This window comes from Staurois parvus, unplaced genomic scaffold (genome assembly GCF_062004578.1).
Source record: "Staurois parvus isolate SC_StPar_1 unplaced genomic scaffold, SC_StPar_1.0 ptg000096l, whole genome shotgun sequence".
NCBI lineage: Eukaryota > Metazoa > Chordata > Amphibia > Anura > Ranidae > Staurois > Staurois parvus.
Window position 1 is genome coordinate 15,722,403 of NW_028317892.1, and position 24,700 is coordinate 15,747,102.

At 39.4% G+C, this 24,700-nt stretch overlaps 1 protein-coding gene across 2 annotated transcripts in view; it reads left to right on the forward strand.

Annotated features, from left to right (window-relative positions):
• The window catches only part of LOC149468015 (uncharacterized), a 36,146-nt gene that overhangs the window by 7,546 nt on the left and 3,900 nt on the right, over positions 1–24,700 (forward strand). The window contains exons 2-3 of one of the 2 annotated variants that reach the window (XM_089670965.1): positions 3,249–3,296; positions 8,323–8,393. In XM_089670965.1, coding sequence (XP_089527091.1) covers positions 3,249–3,296; positions 8,323–8,393 — 119 coding nt within the window. The remainder of the gene's footprint in view (positions 1–3,248; positions 3,297–8,322; positions 8,394–24,700) is intronic. The other variant, XM_089670964.1, reaches the window with a different exon arrangement.

Here is a 24,700-nt window from a genome sequence, read left to right on the forward strand (position 1 = left end):
GGTTCCAGAAAGAGAGTGCTGCTGCAGATGGGCACAGTGCTGGTTCATAAGAGGAACCAGGTAAAATCCCAATAAATATAAATTGATTGGTTTGTGCGAAAGGTATAGCGTCTACAAACTATGGTACAGTTGTGTTCAAAGTAATAGCAGTCAGACATCACTAACCTGATCAATCACTGTTTTTGGTAGAAATTATATTTCTACATGGCAAATAATTTACTAGCAGGTGTAGTAGAGTAATAGAAATCCAACAGACCCAACAGTCATGACATGCATGCTGCTGATTCTGTGTAATTGAATCACTAATTGAAAGGGGCATGTTCAAAATAATAGCAGTGTGGAGTTCTATTAGTGAGGTCATTCATTCTTTGAAAAACAGGTGGCAATTATTGCCCTTATTTAAGGAAGGAAGGCAGCAAATGTACATGCTGGTTACAGTGCATTTCTCTCTGAAATTCTGAGGAAAATGGGTCGTTCCAGACATTGTTCAGAAGAAGAGCGTACCTTGATTAAAAGGTTGATTGGAGAGGGGAAAACATATAAAGAAGTGCAGAAAATGATAGGCTGCTCAGCTAAAATGATCGCAAATGCTTTAAAATGGCAACCAAAATCTGAAAGAAAGCAAAAAACTACCATTCGAATGGATAAAAGAATAGCCAAAATGGCAAGGACTCAGCCAACAATCAGCTCCAGGAAGATCAAAGAAGGTCTAAAGTTACCTGTGAGTACTGTTACAATTAGAAGACGTCTATGTGAAGCCAAGCTGTCTGCAAGAAGCCCCGCAAAGTCCCACAGTTGAAAAAAAGACTTGCTAAAGAGGTTACAATTTGCCAAAGAGCACATTGACTGGCCTAAAGAGAAATGGCGCAACATTTTGTGGACTGATGAAAGTAAGATTGTTCTTTTTGGGTCTAGTGGCCGGAGACAGTTTGTCAGACGACCCCCAAACACTGAATTCAAGCCACAGTACACTGTGAAGACAGTGAAGCATGGCTGTGCAAGCATCATGATCTGGGGATGTTTCTCATACTACAGTGTTGGGTCTATTTATCGCATACCAGGGATCATGGATCAGTTTGAATACATCAGAATACTTGAAGCGGTCATGCTGCGTTATGCTGAAGAGGAAATGCCCTTGAAATGGGTGTTCCAACAAGACAACGACCCCAAACACACCAGTAAATGTGCAACATCTTGGTTCCAGACCAACAAGATTGATGTTTGGAGTGGACCGCCCAATCCCCGGATCTTAATCCAATAGAAAACTTGTGGGGTGACATCAAAAATTCAGTTTCTGAGGCAAAACCAAGAAATAGAGAAGAACTGTGGAATGTAGTCCAATCATCCTGGGCTGGAATACCTGTTCACAGGTGCCAGAAGTTGGGTGACTCTATGCAACACGGATGTACAGCAGTTCTCAGAAACAGTGCTTATACAACTAAATATTAATTAATTGATTCAAAGGAAAGCAAAATCTTCAAAAAATTTTCAATTTATATAGTAAATGTTTGAGTTTGTAAAGAAGAATACAAACACTGCTATTTTTGTGAACAGTCTAATATTCACTTTTCTTAAATTTTTTTAGAGGAACAACACAAATTTGATATATTTTTCTTCATGATTTGATTTGGAATAGAATGTGTAGTGTTCCCAATGCATTTGTGTGTATGGAAATAAAAACTATTACAAGGATTTTGAGCTTTATTCACTTTTTTCAACACACTGCTATTATTTTGAACTCAACTGTATATATACACTGGAATTTTTTTTTTTTTTAATACTAGTAATGGAGGAGATTAGTGACTTATAGTGAAACTGTGATAGTGCAGTGGGCAATCTGACACTAACAGATGCTGGGTGGGAACTGACTAGATGACACTGACATCTCCAGTGACACTAATACAGTGATCAGAGGGCTCTCTTCTGTCATACGCTAAGCTGATCAGTGGGTTCTGACCATAAATTATTGGCTGGGACCTGCTGATCAGCTTGTGCTGTAGCAAATGACAACACAGCCGAGGCGGCAGGCGTGCACATGCGCCCCCTACCCGGAAAAGCCGGATCATGTACATGTACACGCTTTGGCTCTTCCACAGTATATCTGCAGTAGGCAGTTGGCAATTGCTTAAGTAAACAGTTATTGCAGCGTAAATACATTTGCCAAGGATCAACTTGCAACTGCTTCAAGGGACAAATAAAATACATGTAAACCCTCACCTCTCAAAACAATTAAGTCAGTTTAAAGTAGTAATGAAAGGCAAAACATTTGTGTCTAGATATAAAAAAAATTATAAATACCTTTTTTCCCCTTTTTATAAGTGATCACATACCCTCTGCTCTCAGCTACATAAGGATCTTAGAGAGCTGGGGGAGGAGAAGCAGCATCACATTGATCTTCCCAGTGAATAGCTGTGTGGGGAGGGGGATGTCAGCAGTAGTCTGATCATTGGAGGAGAGCAGACTATGTTCCCAGGACAGCTAGAAAACTGACCACGCCACAATCTTATGGCTGGTGTGGTCAAGTTTTATTTAAAAAGCAAAGGGACTGGCAACATGGTCGGGATTTCACACAAAGGAAGCAACACAAAGAGAACAGGATACTTTTTCATGCATGTACATGCAGCAGGCACATATCAGAAATATAAAATGTTGGCTTTGCATATTCTTTAAGTCTTATGCAAGAGAAATTTCAACTGCTGGAAAACATAAACCAGGTATGTATTTGGGGAACCCAAGTGAAGTTGTTCATGATTAATCAGTTAAAACATTCTTAGATGAACTCTGCTAGCAAGGCAACACAAACAATCTCCCTTTTAATAAAATACGTTTATTGCCAGGACAGGTGACTTGTATATGATGGAGAAAAATAGAGAAAGTGTATGGGCTGCAGTTAATATTTATGGTATTAAAACAATGTTGGATTAATCTAGTATACTACAGGATCTCATGATACAATCACAATATAATCTCATAATTCCTACTTTCGACGGATGTCAGTATTGCCAAATTGCCAGCCTGGGCTTAGCTTTATACCTTTTTATCACAATGCGGTATCTTGTCTGCTTTCACAATAAAAAAGAAGTACACTTAACGGTAAACGATCTCTTGTGTTTTTCAATAGTAAAAATAGGATGATTTGAATCATTTGGAATTTTCAGAACAGGCTATACATTTCATTGCATGTTTTGTATTGTGTTTGTTACAATCTCTAATTTCTTTTTTTTTGTTAAATTATCCTATAATTTTAGATGGAAGTGACGGATTCAGTTCCAACACAAAATTAAAGCTGAGAAGAGGTATGAATATTTAAAATCCAAATATGTCAATGTACTGTGCAAATCAGAACATTTAAGGATAGCCACATTCTGTGGTCATAATTACTGCCATTTTTCTTTTTTTGATTGACCATTTATATTTTGAATCAGTTGGCAATGAAGTGATCATGTTTACTATGAGCTTACTTCTTCTCTTGTTAATTCCCCCTTCTATAGTTCAGCAAATACAGTGAGGAACAGAAGTATTTGAACACCCTGTGATTTTGCAAGTTCTCCCACTTAGAAATCATGGAGGGGTCTGAAATTCACATTGTAGGTGCATTCCCACTCTGAGAGAAAGAATTTAAAAAAAAATTCAGGAAATCACATTGTATGATTTTTAAAGAATTGATTTGTCTTGCACTGCTGAACATAAGTATTTGAACACCTGAGAAAATCAGTGTTAATATTTGGTACAGAAGCCTTTGTTTGCAATTACAGAGGTCAAACGTGTCCTGTACTTCTTCACTAGGTTTGCACACACTGCAATAGGGATTTTGGTCCACTCCTCCACACAGATCTCCTCTAGATCTGTCAGGTTTCGGGGCTGTCGCTGAGCAACATGGAGTTTCAGCTCCCTCCAAAGATGTTCTATTGGATTTAGGTGTGGAGACTGGCTAGGCCACTCCAGAACCTTGATATGCTTCTTACGGAGCCACTCCTTGGTTATCCTGACTGTGTGCTTCGGGTCGTTGTCATGTTGGAAGACCCAGCCACGACCCATCTTCAATGCTCTGACTGAGGGAAGGAGGTTGTTGCTCAAAATCTCACAATAAATGGCCCCATTCATCCTATCCTTAATACAGTGCAGTCGTCCTCTCCCCTTTGCAGAAAAGCACCCCCAAAACATGATGTTACCACCCCCATGCTTTACAGTAGGGATGGTGTTCTTGGGATGCAACTCATCCTTCTTTTTCCTCCAAACACGACGAGTGAAGTTTAGACCAAAAAGTTTTACTTTGGTCTCATCTGACCACATGACTTTCTCCCATGCCTCCTCTGGATCATCCAGATGGTCATTGGCAAACTTCAGATGGGCCTGGACATGTGATGACTTGAGCAGGGGAACCTTCCTTGCAATGCATGATTTGAAACCATGATGGCGTAGTGTTCTACCAACAGTGACCTTTGAAACTGTGGTCCCAGCTCCCTTCATGTTATTGACCAGCTCCTCCCTGTAGTTCTGGGATGATTCCTCACCTTTCTTATCATCAGTGATACCCCACGAGGTGAGATCTTGCATGGAGCCCCAGTCTGAGGGAGACTTACAGTCGTCTTTAGCCTCTTCCACACAGGCACAGTAACAGGTCTTTGAGAGCCAGAATTCTTGCTGTTTCTTAGGTGTTCAAATACTTATGTTCAGCAGTGCAAGACAAATAAATTCTTTAAAAATCATACAATGTGATTTCCTGAATTTTTTTTTAAATTCTTTCTCTCAGATTGGGAATGCACCTACAATGTGAATTTCAGACCCCTCCACGATTTCTAAGTGGGAGAACTTGCAAAATCACAGGGTGTTCAAATACTTCTGTTCCTCACTGTATACAAGTTCCCACACCTCCAGATGACATTACTGGTGCAAGGGTCTTAAAAAAAATATTCATCGATTTTTATGTTTTATTATACTTTTCTACATAATAACAGAAGCCATGTACATCCTTGGTGTACACATGTAAATCAAATGCCACTGTACATGAGCTGCTATATCCATCATGTGTAGAGGATATGTATAGGGACCGAGAAATGTCAGCTGGGGATGGAGGAAGCACTGGACAACAGGCATCGGGCAGCACTTCTAGGAGTTGAAGCAAACTCTATATATGGAAGAGGATAGAACAGGAAGGCGCTTCTACTGTAAGTGCAGTATATCCAGAAGAATCTTTAACCCCTTGGTGCCGGCGCCTCCCGGCCCTTTATGGGTTTCAGAAGCCAGGGTTTTAGGGTCACGTGACCGCCGTGATTCACTGTCACGGCGGTCACATGACCAGGAAAGTTCCGGATCGCAAGAGGAGATCGGGACCTTTCCGTGAGTACCGGACATGTGTGCAGGGTGTGTACTCTCAGCACATGTGTTTTTCTTAATTGCACACAAATGTGCGGCCGCTCTGCGTCAAGGCTCAGACGCCGGGAGGCTGCACATTTGCGTCGGATGGCTCCAAGAGGTTAATAATGACGGTTAGAAACACTTACAAATTCGTAGTTAAACATTCTCAATAAAATCGTCAGAGTGCAGAGGCTCAATCCACCATGTGAGAACCCACTGGGCCGGCCAGCAGCCGCAGGGGGAGCTGAGGATCAGATGTCCAAGATGGCCACCGCAAGTTCAGGGATCGCTGGAATGCACGCTGGAGCATACACTGTCCTGAAGACCGCAACCGGAAGTGACGTAGGTTAGGAACAGGCTTGGTACCGTGACGCATTTCGGAGCATGCGCAGAGCTCCTTCTTCAAAACCAGTCCTGAAGAAGGAACTCTGCACATGCTCCGATACGCGTCACCGTTCCAGCGTGCGTTCCAGTGATCCCGGAACGTTCGGTGACCATCTTGGACATCTGATCCTCAGCTTCCCCTGCAGCTGCTGGCTGGCACTGTGGGTTCTCGCATGGTGGATTGAGCCTCTGCACTCTGATGATTTGATTGAGCTTGTTTTAACTACGAGTTTGTAAGTGTTTCTAACCGTCATTATTAAAGATTCTTCTGGATATACTGCACTTAGAAGCACCTTCCTGTTCTATCCTCTTCTATATCCATCATGTGGTATCTGCCTGTGAATGTTCTCATTTATCCAGGTCATGGTATAATGTAGCTAGTAATAGTTAATGGCTTTTAATTGGACTTTTTCTTTAACATAAAAAATACTTTACCACTCAACCAAGTATCTTTCTTAGATTTAATAAACGTCAGGAACATATCTCATCATTCATAACCACATGGACAACTTAGTCACCTTAATTCAATTGCCATGGAATGTATGAAGGCAGATATTAATTGTTCAAGAACTTGATAGGAGGTGGAAAACCAAGCTGTTCTGATTAAATATTTCCACCATGGTGCCCTGACAGGTGTTAATTGTTTGAGTACCTTTGGCTGAAGGTGTAAATTGTCAAATGTTAAAATGGCTTTATAGGCAGTTGGCACATGATGTCAGGCAGTATCCAGTATACAATAAACTTGCTAAGCGCTAGATGAAAGTTTTTTTTGGCAGAAGAGACATGCAGTCTCCTCTGCCAAAAGTGCCCTAGCAGTTTTTCTTTTTTTTTAAGCAAAGTTCTGCTTTACGGTTTAGGAAGACTGCTAAGTTCTGACCTGCAGTGTTTACCCTCCTCTGTTGGGCAAAATGTTTGTTGAGGAGTTGTTTTATCTCCCCAGTGTGCAGAACACACAAAGTATTATATTCATAGTCATGGGCACCACAGTGACTAAATGGTTAGCACTTCCACCTGGCAGTACTAGGGTCATTGGTTCGAATCCCAACCATGGCACCACCTGTCTGGAGTTTGCATTATCTTCCTGTGCCTGCATTTGTTTCCTCTGGGTACTCCGGTTTCCTCCCACACTCCAAAGACATGCTGTTAGGTTAATTGGATCCTGCCTAAAATAGCCCTAGTATGTGTATGTATGAATGTGAGTTAGGAACCTTAGATTGTATGCCCCTTGAGGGTTAGGGACTGATGTGAATGTACAATATATATATGTAAAGCGTTGCGTAAATTGACAACAGTATGTAAGTACCTGAAATAAATAAATAAACCTGTATGTGGTAGGCCCTGATTTGCTGGGACAGATCTGCTTTTTTTCTGCCCTGCCCTATTACATTGTGCTCACAGCTCATTTGTATGGAAATCTTACACCATTTTGACCAACTCACCCAATACATGATTAGGCTATCATTATACAGGAGGCAGATTAGACACAGTGCATATCCTAAGAGATATACAGTATATAAATATTTGATATATATCAAGTTTAGATTCATGCAAACAGTAATTATATACTTGACAATAATATATTGGTTACCAGACTGTAACCTGTGGGCATATGGAAATATGGATGTATTTAGAAAACTGTACCCATGGGAGTGGCTGTGAAATGATCATAAACATCTCTGCAACCACCACCCTCCAGGGCCACAAAAAGCTGATGCAGCTTTTTCCAAGAGCCAACAATTCTGTTACAGTAGACCAAACTTAAACACTACACAGGACTGGACTCTGGAACCATAGAAAACCTTGTTCCTACTTATTTTACTGTTGCCAATTGTCTCTTTTATGTATGATCTTTTCCTATATATATTTTGTTAAAATTGATTTTCCTGTCTTTTTTTTTAAATTAAATAATAATTTAAAATCGTTAAGCTTTATCTTTAAAGGACTAAACCAGAACTTCCTGTCTCTTTCAAGAGCACTACTAGATTTTAACTTGTTATATATCTGTCTGGTGTGACAGTATATATTACACACATTTGTTGAGGTCAAAATTGCTATAACAACCCTATTATTGATCCCTCTTAGTTTGATGGCAGTTAAATTGCGCTCAAGTGAGCTGGGAATCTCTGTGCAGAATGAGGCTAAGAGTGCCATGCCACATGCTGGTGAGTGCAGGTTAGAGACACTGCTGTTTTCACAGTCCTAACCCCTGCACTGCATTTTCTAGGTTCTACATCACTGCATTCACACTGCTGTACATTATACTCCTATCCCATGCAGTGTATACACAATGTTGTCAGTTACACTCCTGACCTCTGCATTGCATTTGCTTAATAAACCCCCATCCCCTGCACTGAATACCCTATATTTTACTTAATACTCCTGACCCCCACATTGCATTCACTATGTTGTACGTTATACACCTGACCCCTGCATTGTAAATGCTTAGTTATATTTTTACTTTATACTCCTGACCCCTGCACTGCATTCACTATGTTGTACATTATATTCTTGACCCCTGCACTGTATAAACTATATTGTACTAAGCTGGGTGACAGAGTCCTAACTAGTTTTATTACACAGGATTTCTGCCACCTACAAATACCTTCAACCTATTAGCAGCCACAACAGGTGTCACAGTACTCAGCAGAAAGGTCAGTGTTAAATTATATTTTCTAAATATTTCATACCAAATATGTTTGCAGTGTAATTGGTGTTTATCATTGCATTCTTTACAATAACTGTTGGGTTGCTACACTTTAAATAGACTATAGACTAAAAGTTGTAGCTAGCTAAACAAATAAATAATTTGACAAATGAACAATCCCTTATTCCTTATTGTGAAAAATATTCCTGTATATACCTCCTTTCAAAATAAATTGTTCAATTGTTTAATTGTTAAATTGCTCTTTCAGTACAATGCCATTTTAAATGAATGCACCGCCTATAATTAAAGCACATTCTTTTCCTACAATAGTTTTCTGGATGCACAGAAAAAAAAAGGATTTTTGCAATGTTGGCAACTATTATATAATTATCAATATGGTAATGTAATTTTTACAGTCATTTTAAAAAATTTTAATTCTGCAGATTGTATTAAAAAATATCTGGTGATCCTGCTATGAAAGTCTTTGTTCAGGCAGTTCCCATTATAGGGTGACAACATACTTACAAAAAAACAATGTGAACAGAGAATTCACAAAAGAAATTGGTAATATAAAGGACAGTGCGATACTCAGAAAATATATTCAGAATTATCTTTTATTAGCAAAATAACAATATAAGACAGTTGAGTTAAGACTGCAGGGTAGCCATCACCTCATTATTAGACAATACAAAAAAACGACCTAAAACCAAAAATTAAAAAAGAGAGACATCATGGTTAGGCCATAATTAGTAATATGCTGTAGAAGCAAAGACTCAAAAGGTCTTTTGCTCATGCAGCAAAACACATCAGGGTGCACCACCATGATGGGGATACAGGTTTCATGAGACAAACACAATGACAATGCTAAAGACCAATAATCAAAAATGGGCTGGTGTTGCCTCTACTGTCATGGAAACAGAGACCAAATCAGGGAAAGGTCACTATTGGAAATAAACTAGATACCCATGTGGGTAGAGACAGTCCACATGTAAGTATGTATCTCAAAGTAGCGGTGAGCGAAGCACTGAGTGCAATCCAGATAGTGTGTGGCCCATAGGCCGATTCCTGGGATCGGTGGCTATAGCCTCAGATTATATAATGCAGTGGTAAACACGTAGGCCTACAGTGGGACAGTGGACATTAGCAAATAAAGTCCTTGAAAATGATTGCCGTATCTTCAAATAAAAAAAAAGTTGCAGCTCACTGCCAGCTGAATAGAGTATAAAGTCACTATTCTGAGTGGTATATGACAAATAGGAAGTCCATAAAGCAGCCGCTATATAGAGACTTCTGTTGGCAAGACCCTGCCTGCATGTGTATCCAGCGTGTCCGCCAGGTGTGAGTAGAACATGTGACTCACCACCTACTCTGCCAGTTGGAGATAGTATGACCTACCCTTAATGGGACCTGACAAAGCTGAGTAAAATATACCCATCGGCGAAACGCGTTGACGTCACGTCAGTGACATTGCGGCTGGCAGCGCACATAGGCTTTACGCACCCAGTCCTGTTGGGGACACAGATCACGATGCCACTCTTCAGTGCAGACCAAGCATTACGGTGTACTCTTGAGAGAATGGAGCCTTGTTACCGGAGGTCATGATAAGGCGGCAGCCTGTAAGACTCCGAGCACAGAACCCAGCCATTAAGGAAAGGTCATAATATCTAAAGCTTTCCATAAACACCCAGTCTGCCTCCTTCCAGCAGTCAAGCAGGTCAGCACTGTATATTTCTCAACTCACAATTAAAGGATCGAGCTCGCACCAGTCTTGTCTCCCTTCCTTTTCCTTTCTACTAAAAGATAAGTTTTAAGCCTGTGTAGCCAACCTTGCAAGTTTTTGGAGAATGCTGCAGTGGTATGGAAATTCACTGCCCCTACAATAGTCAAACCGTACTTTCACTTCTCTTTTTGGTATTTTGACCTATCTCTTGGTATGAATTATTTATATATTTTTTTTATTTTTATGGAACTATAGAAAAACTAAAAAGTCCTCTAAGGGCTCATTTTCACCAGCACGCTGTGCTGATCACATGGCAGCTGGTTTGAGTTAGAAGGCACAGTGCCAATATGTTGATACCTGCACATTACAATGTTAATTTTTTTTTTCATTGAACTTTACTGAAATGTTACTGACTGCACTGAAAATAGATGACAAGGTAGCCCAAACACATCGGCAGTGAACGGGCCCTAAAAGTTAAATTTCTATTTTCTGATTTTCATAGGCCTTTTTTCTTCCTGCCTTGCTGTGGGCATCTTAGCCTGCTAAAAGCTTTATTCAGGGCAAAAAAAAGGAGAGTATTTTAAGGACTTTATCAATACCCCAAAGACAGTACATATAATTATATATAAAAATTACATATATATAATTACATAAAACATATATAGAATCCCATACATTTATTTGTATATAGGTCCTTCTAAATAAAGTTCTAAGAGCTTATATATCACAGAGTTCACTTGGTTAGTATTCCTGCTGCTGAATTTGAAGCTGTAGTGGGAAGTCCAGATTCATTGGCATGTTTTGTGATAAAAATCACTTTCTCAAGGAAGATAGATGAAAAAGCTAAATAAGGTTTACAGCATGGATGAGCATATCCAAAGGGAACTGTGCCTGCAGTGTATATTAGCCCAGGGGTAAGCATAGTAACACACCTAAAAGGAGGCCCTAAACAATCCTCTAGTACAACAAACTTTCTATAAATGTGTCCCAGAATGTGGCCCATTGAGTCCTACCATATAGATCAAATAGATGCTCCACTGAGCAGAGCAGAAGTCATCCACTTCTGTAGGAAGATGTACAGCATGTAAATCAATACACCGCCAGATACTGCCAATCTGATTGAGGCATGAAATTGTCTTGGACAGAGTATTAAATATCTTCCTGTTGCAATTCCTCCCACAGAAGCACAACCATTTATGTTTAATGTAGTTGACTGACCATTAGGGTTTTTGGCTGGTAATCAGGATTTGGTAACCCCCCTTTTTTTTCTTAGTCTCTACTCTCTTACCAGATTAATGATTCCATAGTATTTCTTCCCCCTGGACCTAGCAGCAGTCATATTGTCAGGATCAGGGGTGAGGCCTCAGAAGCCAGGGCTATAGCAGTGGACGTTAGCAGGAAATACACAAGCAGACCTCCACCTGAGCCACTGGGTCTAACCGGTCTTCACCAGAGCTCCTGATAGTGGAGATGGGTTTCCCTGCATGCTAGTGCCAGGTTATGGTCCTTAGGAGCGCCCCACCAGGAGGTGAGCAAGATGGGGTTCAGTAGCAGATGTAGCAAGTAGGGATCAAGCAGAAGTGTAGTTGGTAAACAAGCCAAAGGTAAGTAGTGGTTGCAGTTTGGGATCAAGCATAAGCGTAGTCAACAGCAAAATAATCTGGCAAACAGGAAGTGCAAAGGCATGGCTTAAATAGGAAGTTCGCGGGAGGAGCAACAAGTTCAAGGTTCATTTGAAATAGAAAGTAAGTTTGTCCAAAGGATGAGACAGGGAGCGTTTCAGCATCTCAGTTGGCTCAGCAAGAAGAGCTACTGCCAAATGCAGAAGAAGTCCTGGCTTCAGATCCAGGTCCTGACACATGTATTGATGTACTATGGAAAACTCAGTCAAGCTGTGAACCCAGAAGACTAGTCCATGATAACCTGAGCTCACAGGAAGTATGTTGGATGCCATTGGCTGTAATTGAAACCGTAAGATTAACTAATGGTGAAGTAGTTCAGAGGTAGCTCTGAAATGAAGGTGGGTATTGCAGCAAAAACTGATTTTTTTTTTTTATTTTTAGAGATGCAAGCCAGCATTAAAAAAAAGAAAAAAATCCTGGATTTCCACTTTAATTGTCTTCAATGGTCATCTTTTTTTTACATTTCTACTATGTTTTTTTTTATTACAATATAAGTTAAATGACTTGTTAAAATTTTTCAGTGATCTTCCCAGACAGTCATGTGCAAGTTAAGTCAAGATGAGGTATTCCTGGAAATTATCTTTTAAATGTTAACTTTAATTTATTCATATAGCTAATAGCTCTGAGAACATTAAGGGGTAAACATTGTAAATCAGGAAGGAATCACCTTTCTGCATTTATTGTAACATACTGTAGGTCTTGGCAAATGATGCACAGATCTAAAGACTAGGTGATCCATGGCCAATCACTTCTATTGCATGATAAATTTTGTATAAAAGGGGGTGTCTTCTCCCACACTGACCACTAAGTGTACATGCTAGAAGGTAGGTTTTAAATGGTTCATAAAATGCTTGATTTAGTTAAAGTAAATACACCGTTCGCTTTACAAGTGAAATTGCACTTTTCAAGGGAATTTTCAACAGAGCTTAATGAATGCAGAGAAGCTGTGCTAATTTACATCATCTATTCACATGCAAACAAAAAATGCTGTTTTTTTAATATTCCTTGCACAGGATTGGGTAGTCCTTGCAGAGAGAACCTCATCAAATTCACTTATCTCTGGGATAATTCCCTCACAAACTGCAAATTTACTTGCAAACAGAACAGCCTATTTGCATTTGGAAAAAGAGACAAGAGGGCCATATTGCCCCACCATCCCATTCATTAACCATCCTGGCACAAAAGGGTACTGTGTGCTCTTTAAACCTTTATATTCTAGGGAAGCATAAAAGGGGGGTTTATTGGAAATTTATTTTCCAGCACTAGTATATAGATTTCCTTCCTCAAGACTATGGAGACTAGTTCAAGGGTTTCAGGATGCTGTACTTGTACAGAAATGAGAAAATTAGAAAAAAAGAATATCCCCACGGTTTTTATGACTTATTACAAATATAGTCCTTGTTCACTATATCCCCCCCCCCCCCTTGTATTCGTTAGGGATGTTGGCACTTTGTGTACTATATCCCTTCCTCTCTTTGTTCACTATAACGTAAAAGTTAGGAACTGTCTAACTAGTATTCCTAAAATAACGTAGAATAAATTTAACATTTTGACTTTTAAACTCACAATGCTAAAACTGGAAAATCATAATTTGGATTATCAAAGTAAATTTTAGTTTCAAAGTAGAAACTTTGAATTTACCTAAGTGGCCCAGGGCCACTTCTATTCCATAGAAACATTTCTGCTGCCAGGAGGATTTAAATGGAAAAAGCACACCATTAATAAGATTTAAGTAACTTGAAAAAACACACACTGAACCAAGTCAGAGTACATTCAATTCTCAACTACTTAGGAAATGTGACTGGCAGTCCAAGTTTTTACTAAACTATAAAACTTCTTACACAGATTGTACCCTTATCACTAAACTTAGCTGACATGAATGTGTCTCTGAACTGTAAACAAAAAGATTAGTGCGAAGAAAGGACCTGAATATAGTTTCTTCAATTTGCTGAGTAAAATAAGGCATTGAAACTGTCTCACTGGCTTGATCAACTAGAGTTTGTATACAAGTGAGATATTAGTGTTGATTTTAAGACAAATAGGTTGTACACATTATAAGGGAAGTTGCAATTTTTCCCATTGCCAAAAATTACACAAAACAATTACATGCAAGGAAAATATAAAAAAAACAAAATGCATTTTTGATTGTCTAGATGATGGCATTAGGCAGAGCTTTATCTCATTTACTAAGCTCTGGAGCAAATGCGCTTGCATAGTGCCACTTCCCTTGTAAACTAATTGTCCCTGTTATTACCATATGGGTTATAGTGACATGGACTAAATAAAACCAAATATCCTTCTGTTAAAATGCTGTGAAGCATAGTTCTATACTAAAGGTATTTTTACATCATTGAGATGACATACTGTAATAATGACTTTTACTGTACATGTCAAAAATGGATTGATATTTAAATATATACCTGTCCATCTGTCATGTCAAAGTCATGAAACGTGAATTAGGATTTAGATCAGTAGAGAGTTCCCTTATTAATTTATTAACAACCTTCACATTTAAATGTAAATTGTGAAAGTACTATAAGATTATCTAAAATCAGGTCACTTGATGTGGTTGTCCTGCATTCTATTTCAATAGATGCAGATTAGGAGGAGGTTTGCTGCAGAGGCTCAAACTGATATGTTGACTTGACACTGGAAGGAGATGTACTGTGCAAATCAATCAAGCATGGCACATGGGGGTATTCTGTTATCAATCAGTCAGTAACGGTGGGAAAGGTAGGGAGGTGAGGATGTCAGTGGTGTTTTCTGCGTCCTGAAATGTGATACATTTGGAAGTGACAGAACCAGGGCTGTGGATAAGGGGCTACCACCTGTCCTCCTGTATGGGGCCCAGGCCAGCAGGGGGGCCCAGGCAGCTGTGTGAATTGGATGTGAGCAGGGAGGGTGATTAGCATGGTGGGGAGGGCAGTTACTGAAACTGATCCCCTGTATGGCTCTGCAGCAGCCGAAAGCCGGCTTCTCCCTCCCAGCACACTAACCACCCTCCCTGTGCACCATATGTTTCCCCCTGCTACCCTACCCCCACAGTGTTGTCGGATTCCCTCCTCTCCTTCCCACCAGCAGCTGCAAGCACACTATAGGATCCTTCAGGATGGAGAGTGGGGGAAGGGTCCAGTAAATATGTCACATTTACCAGCTACTTCCTTTCCTAAATGAACACATTGAGTGATCGATACCGATCACACAATGTGTTAATTTATAACTGATGCATTGTAAACTATGCTTATTTGGGGGGGCCCTTTCAGGTTGGTTGTACGGGGCCCCGTGGTGTCTAATAGCAGCCCTGGACAGAACTGGTGCCATTTTATTGTTTTGCCACACCTACAACCTAGAGTATCTGTTAACCAGATCAAGTAATCAAATTTGGAATATAGCACCTGGTATATTAGGAAAGGGGGGCTACAATGCAATAATATAAAATTGTAGGCTGAATTCTTTGGAAGTGGCATAGCTACAGATTAAAAACTATTTGCCCTATCATCCATTTTATATTACAGAGAGTGCAGAAGGCAGAGTAAGGCTAGCCATACATGACTAGATTTCTATTGTTCAGCCTCACAAGCTGAATGAGATAAATACTTTATTCCTCCTTCCACACTAAACAGTGTGGACAGGGGCGGACTGACAACTGATGGGGCCCCCGGGCAATAGGGGATCATGGGGCCCCTGTGGCCTTGCCCAAACTCAAAAAAGCCTATAAAAAAGGTACCAGGGGCATCTCATGGGGCCCCCTACTGACCCCAGGCCCTCGGGCAGTGCCTGAGTTTCCAAATGGTCAGTCCACCCCTGAGTGTGGATGATGGAATCTCCCCTTCTAGATGTTGTATAGCCAAACCCAAACAGTGACTGTATCTAATGCAGCTGACAATTTTCCACCCAGCTCCTGTGATATTTAATTTGAAGTTTGTAGAGCCATGTGGTGAAGACAGTTCCATTCACAACACGAATTTCAGCTGATTAAGCAGGAGAAGGCAGACATTTGAGCTGTGTATGGCCAGCTTAAAGCCTGGTATACATGGCAATTTTTTTTTTTAATTCATTCCAGCGGACTGCGTGAAAAAAAACTGAGGAGCTCTGGAAGAGGTTGCTATACTAACGATGCAATTTTAGTACAGCGAGCTCCCTGCTGAGCCATTGTATTTTGACAGGGGGCCTGCCCCACCAGAACACACTGGTCAGCGCTCACAGCCATTGGATGCGAATGCTGATCAGATGCTGATTGGCTGCTGGTTTTCCAGCAAGATCATTCAACAGGAGCTGGCCGTGAGATTGACTTCTGTCAAGCAAGGACCCGTACACACAGGTTGAATGTCGGCCGGTATCTACTGTACTGGCTGATTTCTGCCAATATCCAAATCGAATAAGGGAGATCCAGTGAGCCCACCAGTGTCCACCAATAGCACAAATTTAATTTATGATTGAGCTATTTGTGGAAAATGTTTGAACCAGCTAATACATTACATTAAATATGTTTTTTACATTTGCTAGATAGCATTACTTAATTCCTATTTGTATATTTGTCAAGCTGGTGAGTATTGTAATATTATCAGTAGATCACATAACATAAGGAAAATGTCTCTGAAAATCAAATGAAAATATGTTCTTAATTTGGAGGTGGGGGATCTTGAAGTTAAATACATGTATTTAGGGCAAGATTTAAATTTATGACTGTGTAGGCTCAGAGATGAAGTATGTTGAATTCTTATTATTGTATTTAACAGAGGTGATATATGCAGATTTATGCAGCATTAGTACACACAGTTATTCATTTGAATAGGTTTAGGCTAGCTGGTTTTATGCTGCAGAATATTTAATGAAAATTTACTTATGCTTCATGAAATGTAATATATAATTCAATATAAAAATATGAATATATGAAAAGTTAAATAAGGGTTGTCTCAATAAGGTAAATCTACTTTTATATAAAGTTTTTCTTTATTTCATCACTAGACTGACAAAGTAACAATAAAATACAGGCAATGTTCATTTTTTTTCTTAACTGAAAAATACAACTTTTAATTTAATTTTAATTTTGTTTTCAATCAGTTTTTATAGGTGAACTTTTTACACATAACACATTTACATGGAAACAATGAGTTAAATATTAATTGTACCATAAAAAATATGATACATTTATATACAACTTGAAACCTGGCAACCAAAGGCAAAACTTGACTTTGAATAGAATGGGTGCGGGTTAGATCTTCCGTTAAGTGTTTTTATTTTGTCTGTGTTTCCACTGAGGGGATTTGTACTGATGACTAGCAGTACAGTCAGAAATCCAACATTTTAGAGTTGTAATGATAACTGTCTAAACAACTGTCTAAGATGGGATTTGCCATTTGGGGAGATTTCCCCTCATTTCTCAAAGGGAAATTTGCCCAGTAGGACACAGACAAAAAAAAAATCTTATTCAACCCTTTTTGTATTTTGGATAATCAGACTCGACACTCGGATACCCAAAGGATTGAATTATGAATGGGATGTCACCCATTACTTTGAATAACAGAATTTTTGAATGGGATATTACCCACTATTATGATAACAGAATTCTTCCATACACTTCTCTCTCTTCTAGCTTTATGAAGTAGATATCATGTAATTAAATAACGCTGTTTTTTAAAATGTACTGACAGTCAATTCTTGCTGATATGTGGACTCTGTCGCTTATCCATGTCCTATATGATGTCCCTGAGTAAGGACAACAGCCCTTTTTGTATTTTGATTTTCATGTTTTTCTAATGATTTTTAATATTATTTTTCACATTCTCACACGCGACACTTTTATCGTTTTACTTTTCACACACTCATTTTTTTTTTCTCTCTTTTTTTCCTCTTTTACATGCATTGTTTTGAATAAAGTTTATTTTTAATTCTTTTTTTTTTTTTTAACACTCACTTTTGCATTTTCTATGTTCATTTCTTTTATGTATTATTATTATTTTCTTTTTCATCTGGTCTTCTATTTTCCTCTCTTTTCCTTCTTTTATTTCCTTTTATTCCCTTCGTTACTAGTTTCTTTTTTTTTCCCCTCCCTTTGTTTACCTATACTTCTTCTCTTTTCCCATTCATATACAGGTGAAACTCGAAAAATTAGAATATTGTGCAAAAGTTAATTTATTTCAGTAATGCAACTTAAAAAGGCGAAACTAATACTGTATATGAGATAGACTCATTACATGCAAAGCAAGATAGTTTGTCATAACTGTGATGATTACGGCTTACAGCTCATGAAAACCCCAAATCCACAATCTCAGAAAATTAGAATATTACATGCAATCAATAAAACAAGGATTGTACATAGAACAATATTGGACCTCTGAAAAGTATAAGCATGCACATGTACTCAGTACTTGGTTTGGGCCCCTTTTGCAGCAATTACTGCCTCAATGCGGCGTGGCATGGAAGCTATCAGCCTGTGGCACTGCTGAGGTGTTATGGAAGACCAGGATGCTTTAATAGCAGCCTGAAATAAATGAACTGAAATAAATGAACTTGCACGATATTCAAATTTTTCGAGTTTCACCTGTATATTGTTTCCTTGCACACTGTATTATATATATTTTTCTATTTTTACCTTTTTCTCTTTTCCTTCTTGATTACAACTTATTTTTTATCATTATCATGATTCCCTTCACCTGCGCTTACCTCTATTCACGGCCGATGCTACATATAACTTCCGTGCTGTCAGTTTTCCCCAGCTTCTGTGACTAAGCCCCGGATGGGTGGGGTGAAACGCATCAGAGGCCGTGGCCGGAGTGACGGCTGAGGCCAGCTAGAGCTTACATCACTTTCTGTTTGACTCCTGGGGATCAGTAGAGCGGCATCCACCCCTCCTCACATTCAGTATGTTTCTGGTATGACTGGGGACGCTGCTCCTCTCTCTTTCTCTGCCAGTGAGGTGTGATTGTACCTTCTGTCCAGCTTCGAGTGGTGCCACAAGCTTGTTACTAGGTCTACAGTGGGGAGAGAGTTCACTTTTTTCATGTAATTTTAAGGGAGACACAGAAAAATGCCAAGGCTAAATGCAAATGCCTTTAACCCTTACTCTGCCAGGCCCTGCTCTCCACCCCCCCAAACCATTCCTTTTTTTGTGAAAGCATAGGACCAGTAGAATAAAAGGAAGGTGCTATTGATTTTTTTAGGCCCAGTGATATTTGTGCAAATGTTCAACAAATGGCTATTTTCACTAAGAATACTTATTAATGGATACATGCATGTCAAAATGTACAAAATTCCTACTAAATTCCTACTAGAGGTAAATGCTTAAACTGTATTGAGTTAGAACATAACAAATATTTGTAAATTTTGACTTGCACCTTTTTCTGAAATGGTGAAAAATTAGGGTGTGCAAAAATAGGCACAATTTACTCTTACAATTCTCTCACAATTTATAAATCTGAGATTATAATTTTTCCCTTACAGCTTTCAGAGTTTGTTAAAGACCCCATGATTTTTTAGGCCCTGCAATAGTTGTGCAAATGTGCATCAAATTGCTCTTTTCACTATATACACTAAAATCATTATTAGTGCACATGGAAGCCGTGTTTATCCATATGGGGATGCCTAGGTGTTCTATGCCAACTGAATGACAAAATTCATGTCAATTTGGATGCAAAGGATGCACAGTCACAACCACTGCTCCCAATCTGACGTGCATGTGTGGTGTGGGTGCACGACCCCAAAAGCAGACAGTGTTCATGCAGTTACTACATCCCAAATTACATGAATGGGACTGCATGCACAGGGATGCACGGTACACCTGTGCATCCCTGTGCAGGTAAACATGGCCTTGCAGGGACATAGGCTGTAGTATACCTATGCATGAACAAGGCTTTATTATGTTGTATTTTTTTATAATTTTATTTTTTAATGTGTTGTGCTTTTTTGGGGGGTTGGGTGGGCTTTGGTGAGATGTCAGATATCTAAGCAGACCCCGATGTCTCTATTTGAGACAGAGAAAGGGACTGAAGAAAGTCCCTTTCTCTGCAGCCTGAGCTGCACTGTACATGAATGCATAGGAGTCTGTATAAAGACTCCTATGTATTCACATAACTGCAGTATAGTAAACAGTGTTTACTATACTTCAGTGATGAATGGATAGAAGAGCAATCACTATTGATTGCTCACTATATCCATTCAAGGAAAGGAAGGAAGTTGGTAAACTGAAGTGATCATGAACTTATAGCAGAGGAGGAATGGAGGTTTGTACAGTCTGGCCAGCTAGAAGCAGTGCTGCAGTGAAAGAGTTAAGTAATATGTGCTGTTACAGAATAGTAGTAGATTTTACATACACTCCCGGCAACTACAGTGTGTAAAGCGTCACTTCTGGTTTCTGCTGTCACTTTCTTCAGATGGTCTGGCTGGGGAAGAATCTAATGGAACATGATCTATGCTCCATTAGCTTCATTGGAGGGCAAATGAAACATTAGAAGGGATCTAAATGTCTCAACCTGTCAAAAATTAAAAAAAATGACAAGGGAAAGTATAAAAAATTTGTTACACCCAAGCACTTAACCCCCCAAAAAAAGAAAACAATTGGGGCCCAGTTGCACCCTACACATACACACATATACAAGAGTAAGTAAACATGTATTGGGGGCACATACGCAAGAAAATGTTGGTTGCACTACACGTGTTACATATCTCTGTGCATGCCAGAGAGCAATAATCTTAGGCCCATTATTTACATCTAACTCTAAACTGATGGCTTATGGGGCTTTTTAAAGCATTTCCTATGGAAAGTTTTGGGTACTAAAGTTTGTTGCCCTTTCGTGGGTGCACAGTTTTAAGGTTTGACATGCTGGTTATCTATTTACACAAAAAAATGGGTAATAAATTGAGTTTGTGTGCCCTAAAATTAACTTTAGTGAATTTTTTACTTAAATTTTGCGCTTGATAAACCGTTTTGCTGATATTGTACAGTTGTGCTCAAAAATTTGCACACCCTGGCAGAAACTGTGAAACTTTGGCATTCATATTGAAAATATGACTGATCATGGCATAAACTGTGTTTTATACAAGGATAGTTATCATATGAAGCCATTTATTATCACATGGTTGTTTGGCTCCTTTTTAAATTATAATGATTACAGAAATCACTCAAATGGCCATGATCAAAAGTTTACATACCCTGGAATGTTTGGCCTTGGTACAGACACAAAAGGTGACACACACAGGTTAAAATGGCAATTAATTGGTTAATCGCCTATATCTGTGGCTTTTTAAATTTCATTTAGTGTCTGTGTATGGTGAATGAGTTTGTTAGCTCTCACATGGATGCACTGAGGAGGCTAGATACTAAGCCATGGGGATCAGAAAAGAACTGTCAAAAGACCTGCGTAACAGGATAATGGAACTTTATAAAAATGGAAAAGGATATTAAAAAATATCCATAACTATCCTTACATAAAAGGCAGTTTTTTGGCATAATCAGTCATATTTTCAATATCAATGCCAAAATTTCACGATTTCTGCCAGGGTATGCAAACTTTTGAGCACAACTGTATGACATAAAAATCTGAAACTAACACTACTTCATTCTTTAGGGTCTCTGCTTTCAGAAAATATATAATATTTTGGGGTTTCTAAGTAATTCAGGCATAAAATGTTTTTTAAACGTGTGCAAATAACGCAGAAAAGCTCTGGCAGCAAAAGGGAAAGCTATAGGAATCTTTACTCTTATAAAAATAAAGCTAAAGCCCTTAACTTCATACAAACTGGCCAGTGGCAAACCAGTTTAATTGTATAGTTTGTGAGTTTTTTCCACAGTACATCACTCCATTCTCTTAGAAGTTTAATACAATTTCAAAACACGAAAACACTTAAAAACCACAACCCCAAATTTACCGTATCTCCTCCCATTCCCATACCCCAATTATTTCCATAATTTTCATCCTATATACTTTAGGTGTGTATTTGGTAGAAATTGGCTAGCATCAATACACTAAGTGAGAACTTGAATAGGCAGCAAACCCTCTGCCCTGTGTGCTGGACTTAACCCTGTTCTGCCCAGAACCCTTTGCCCTTTGTGCTGGATTTAACCCTGTTCTGCCTAGAAGCCTTTGCCCTGTGTGCTGGACTTAACCCTGTTCTGCCCGGAACCCTTTGCCCTGTGTGCTGGACTTAACCCTGTTCTGCCTGGAACCCTTTGCCCTGTGTGCGGAACTGAACCCTGTTCTGCCTGGAACCCTTTGCTGTATATGCTGGATTTAACCTCGTTCTTCCCGAGACCTTTGCTCCAGGAGTTAACCCCCGTGCCCTGCCTAAGCCGAGGACTTACCTCCCTGCTGTGCCCTCGGTGTTATCCCCGGTTTGCCCTGTGGACTCTCTGCCCTCTGCTGCCCCATAGGGCCATCCCAGGAATCATTCTACATTGCTCTGTCCTGCTATGGACTAGTTTTGCTATTGCCTTTACCCCAAGTTCCCCAATAAACGCCCGCCCATCGGGGTTCATGTGATCTGCCTCCGTGTGCTCTCTCAATCTGAGCTCCTAGTTCATCACATAATCCTTCAGTCCCTGCTATCTGTACCTGATTCTGTGTACCTGATCACTATTCTGGCCCCCAACCCACCTTACCTGCTGTTTCATATGCTTTCTGCTTTATTCCTGATTCCTCTTGCTGCTTTGTTATGTTTATGTTGTTTTTTTATCATTTGTGTGTGTTGCTAAATCTTAATTCACCTAGTTTGGAAGTCAGCCCTCTGTGTAGCCACACATATGTGGTCAAATCTTCCCCACAGGGTACCGGCATGTGATGTCATAGTATAATGTTGAGGCCAGTAACAAGTAGATTGGCTGCACAGGAAATCTGTAATTTGACTGTTTACACATGTTTGCATGTTGTTCTAGTGTGCATCCATATTGGGTATTTTACTTTGTGTTGCTAGCAACAGAGAAAGGGGAATATTGCCATCAGATATTACAGGAACAAGCTAGTGAACAGTTGTTGGAATGCATTTGAGTGGCTCACTCTTGTTGATTGAGGCAGTGTTTAATTTGTTGAAATTCAGCCACTGTTTTAGATCTGAGCAGGCTGAACATGTTAACTCTTGCACTGATGAATTGTTTCTTCCAATTAGCATGTAGCAGGTTGTGTCTCTGGTGTGGCTGTTAATGGATGATAAACCCTGCTTTTATGAATGTTGTTCAGCACATTCATAAGAGATTCTGCTGGACTGCATTAATGCATTCTTTAGTCAGACAGGAAAATTGTAAGCTGAGTTTTGTTCAAGCTGGCTATACACTGATTTAAATTCAACCAAGATGATCAAAGTCCAAAAGAGAATTTAAAAAAGGGTTGAGCACATCTGTCACAAATCACACACCATGGGATAACCAGTGTTGGTGATGGGTAGAGGACATACTAGTTGGAAAAACAGTGTTACCTACTACTGAAATACAAAATGAAGGGGTGGTAGGAAGATACCGTTTCCTAGCACAGTAGGACCATATATTATACAAGGTCTACATAGTGTCCAGTACAATTGGGGAAGGAGACCTAGAAGACCTCAATAGTGGTGGGAAGGATAAAAAAAAAAGTGCAAATTCAATTTGAGCCCAATGAGCTTAGGGTGATGTCTTGGACTACCCAATTCATTGACAAAGGTGAGCTACATAATAATACTCATGTAAATTGGAAACTGAAAGACCCCCTAGGAAACTTGAGCTTGGAGAATATTTCGGCCAATTCTAGGTCTCTTATGGTCCCAAATACATTTATACATTGCTCATGGCAATAACCAATAGACTGGATGGATTTTATCAAACAAAGAAGGGAAATTTCAATCATGAGGACTGCAATTAGAAACTGTCATAAATGTACCCAGATATTTGATAGAGTCTCCTTGTCTTTAAAAGGGAAAGTTTAATTTGAGTTGGTGGAGTTGGCATCCTACTACATATAGAGGTAGAGATGACTTGTCTTCATTTACGTTATAGTCTGAAAAGAGGCAATGCAATTATTGATATAGATTAGAGAGAGGAATGTGGCAGACGGGGTTCAGTAAAAAGAGCAAATAATAGGGGGTAAGAGGATAAACCTGATTAGTATCCAAAATATTGCAAAAAGGCCTGTTGTTACCAAATGGGAGAGTAGAGATTGTGTACACTTCTCAGCAAAACCCTTTGTATGCAGGGTAGAGAACATAAAATATCAATATAGTCTATTGAAGGCTTTCTGCCCATGAAAGTTGAGAAGGACCATGGATAGCTTCCGAGCATTTGCATAATCCACCAATTTGATAGCTCCTTGGGTATTGTCCCATGCATACAAACTGGGTGCAAACCCAACCTGGTGGGGATGTATGAGGGATTGGAGGACCCATGAAATTAATTGGCCATAGTTTGTTGAAAAGTTATAGGTCAGTTTTTAAGAGATTTATGGGACAATAGCTTCTACAGTCCTGAAGGTCCTTCCCCTCTTTTAAACTGACTGACATTTGGGATTAAAGAATAGTGGACAGGGTAGGGTGTCCTTTTATGAAGGATTGAAACAATTTACCTAATTTAGGAAGCAGAAGGGGGACACATTGTTTATAGCATTCATATATAAATCATCCACACCAGGCGTCTTTTAGGACAATTATGGCAAACTGTATGATGCCAGATACTTTTGAAGGGTTGGGGAGGGAATATATATTGTAGAGCGATTGAGAGTAGTTTATAAATCATGTATAAACCAGGCAGAAATTTCCCTTTAGCCATGAGTAACATGCCAAACACCACAAAGCTGCTCCAGGTGAGTAGTGTGAATCATCCACCGACCATTAGAGTGAAGGTGCTAGCACAGCTCGTCTGTGGAACTACAAGGCAAAAAATATCCGGAATCCGCTGCACTCTTCAGTCTTTATTGATTGTCAGTAAAATCCATATCACAAACAGTGTCAGGGACC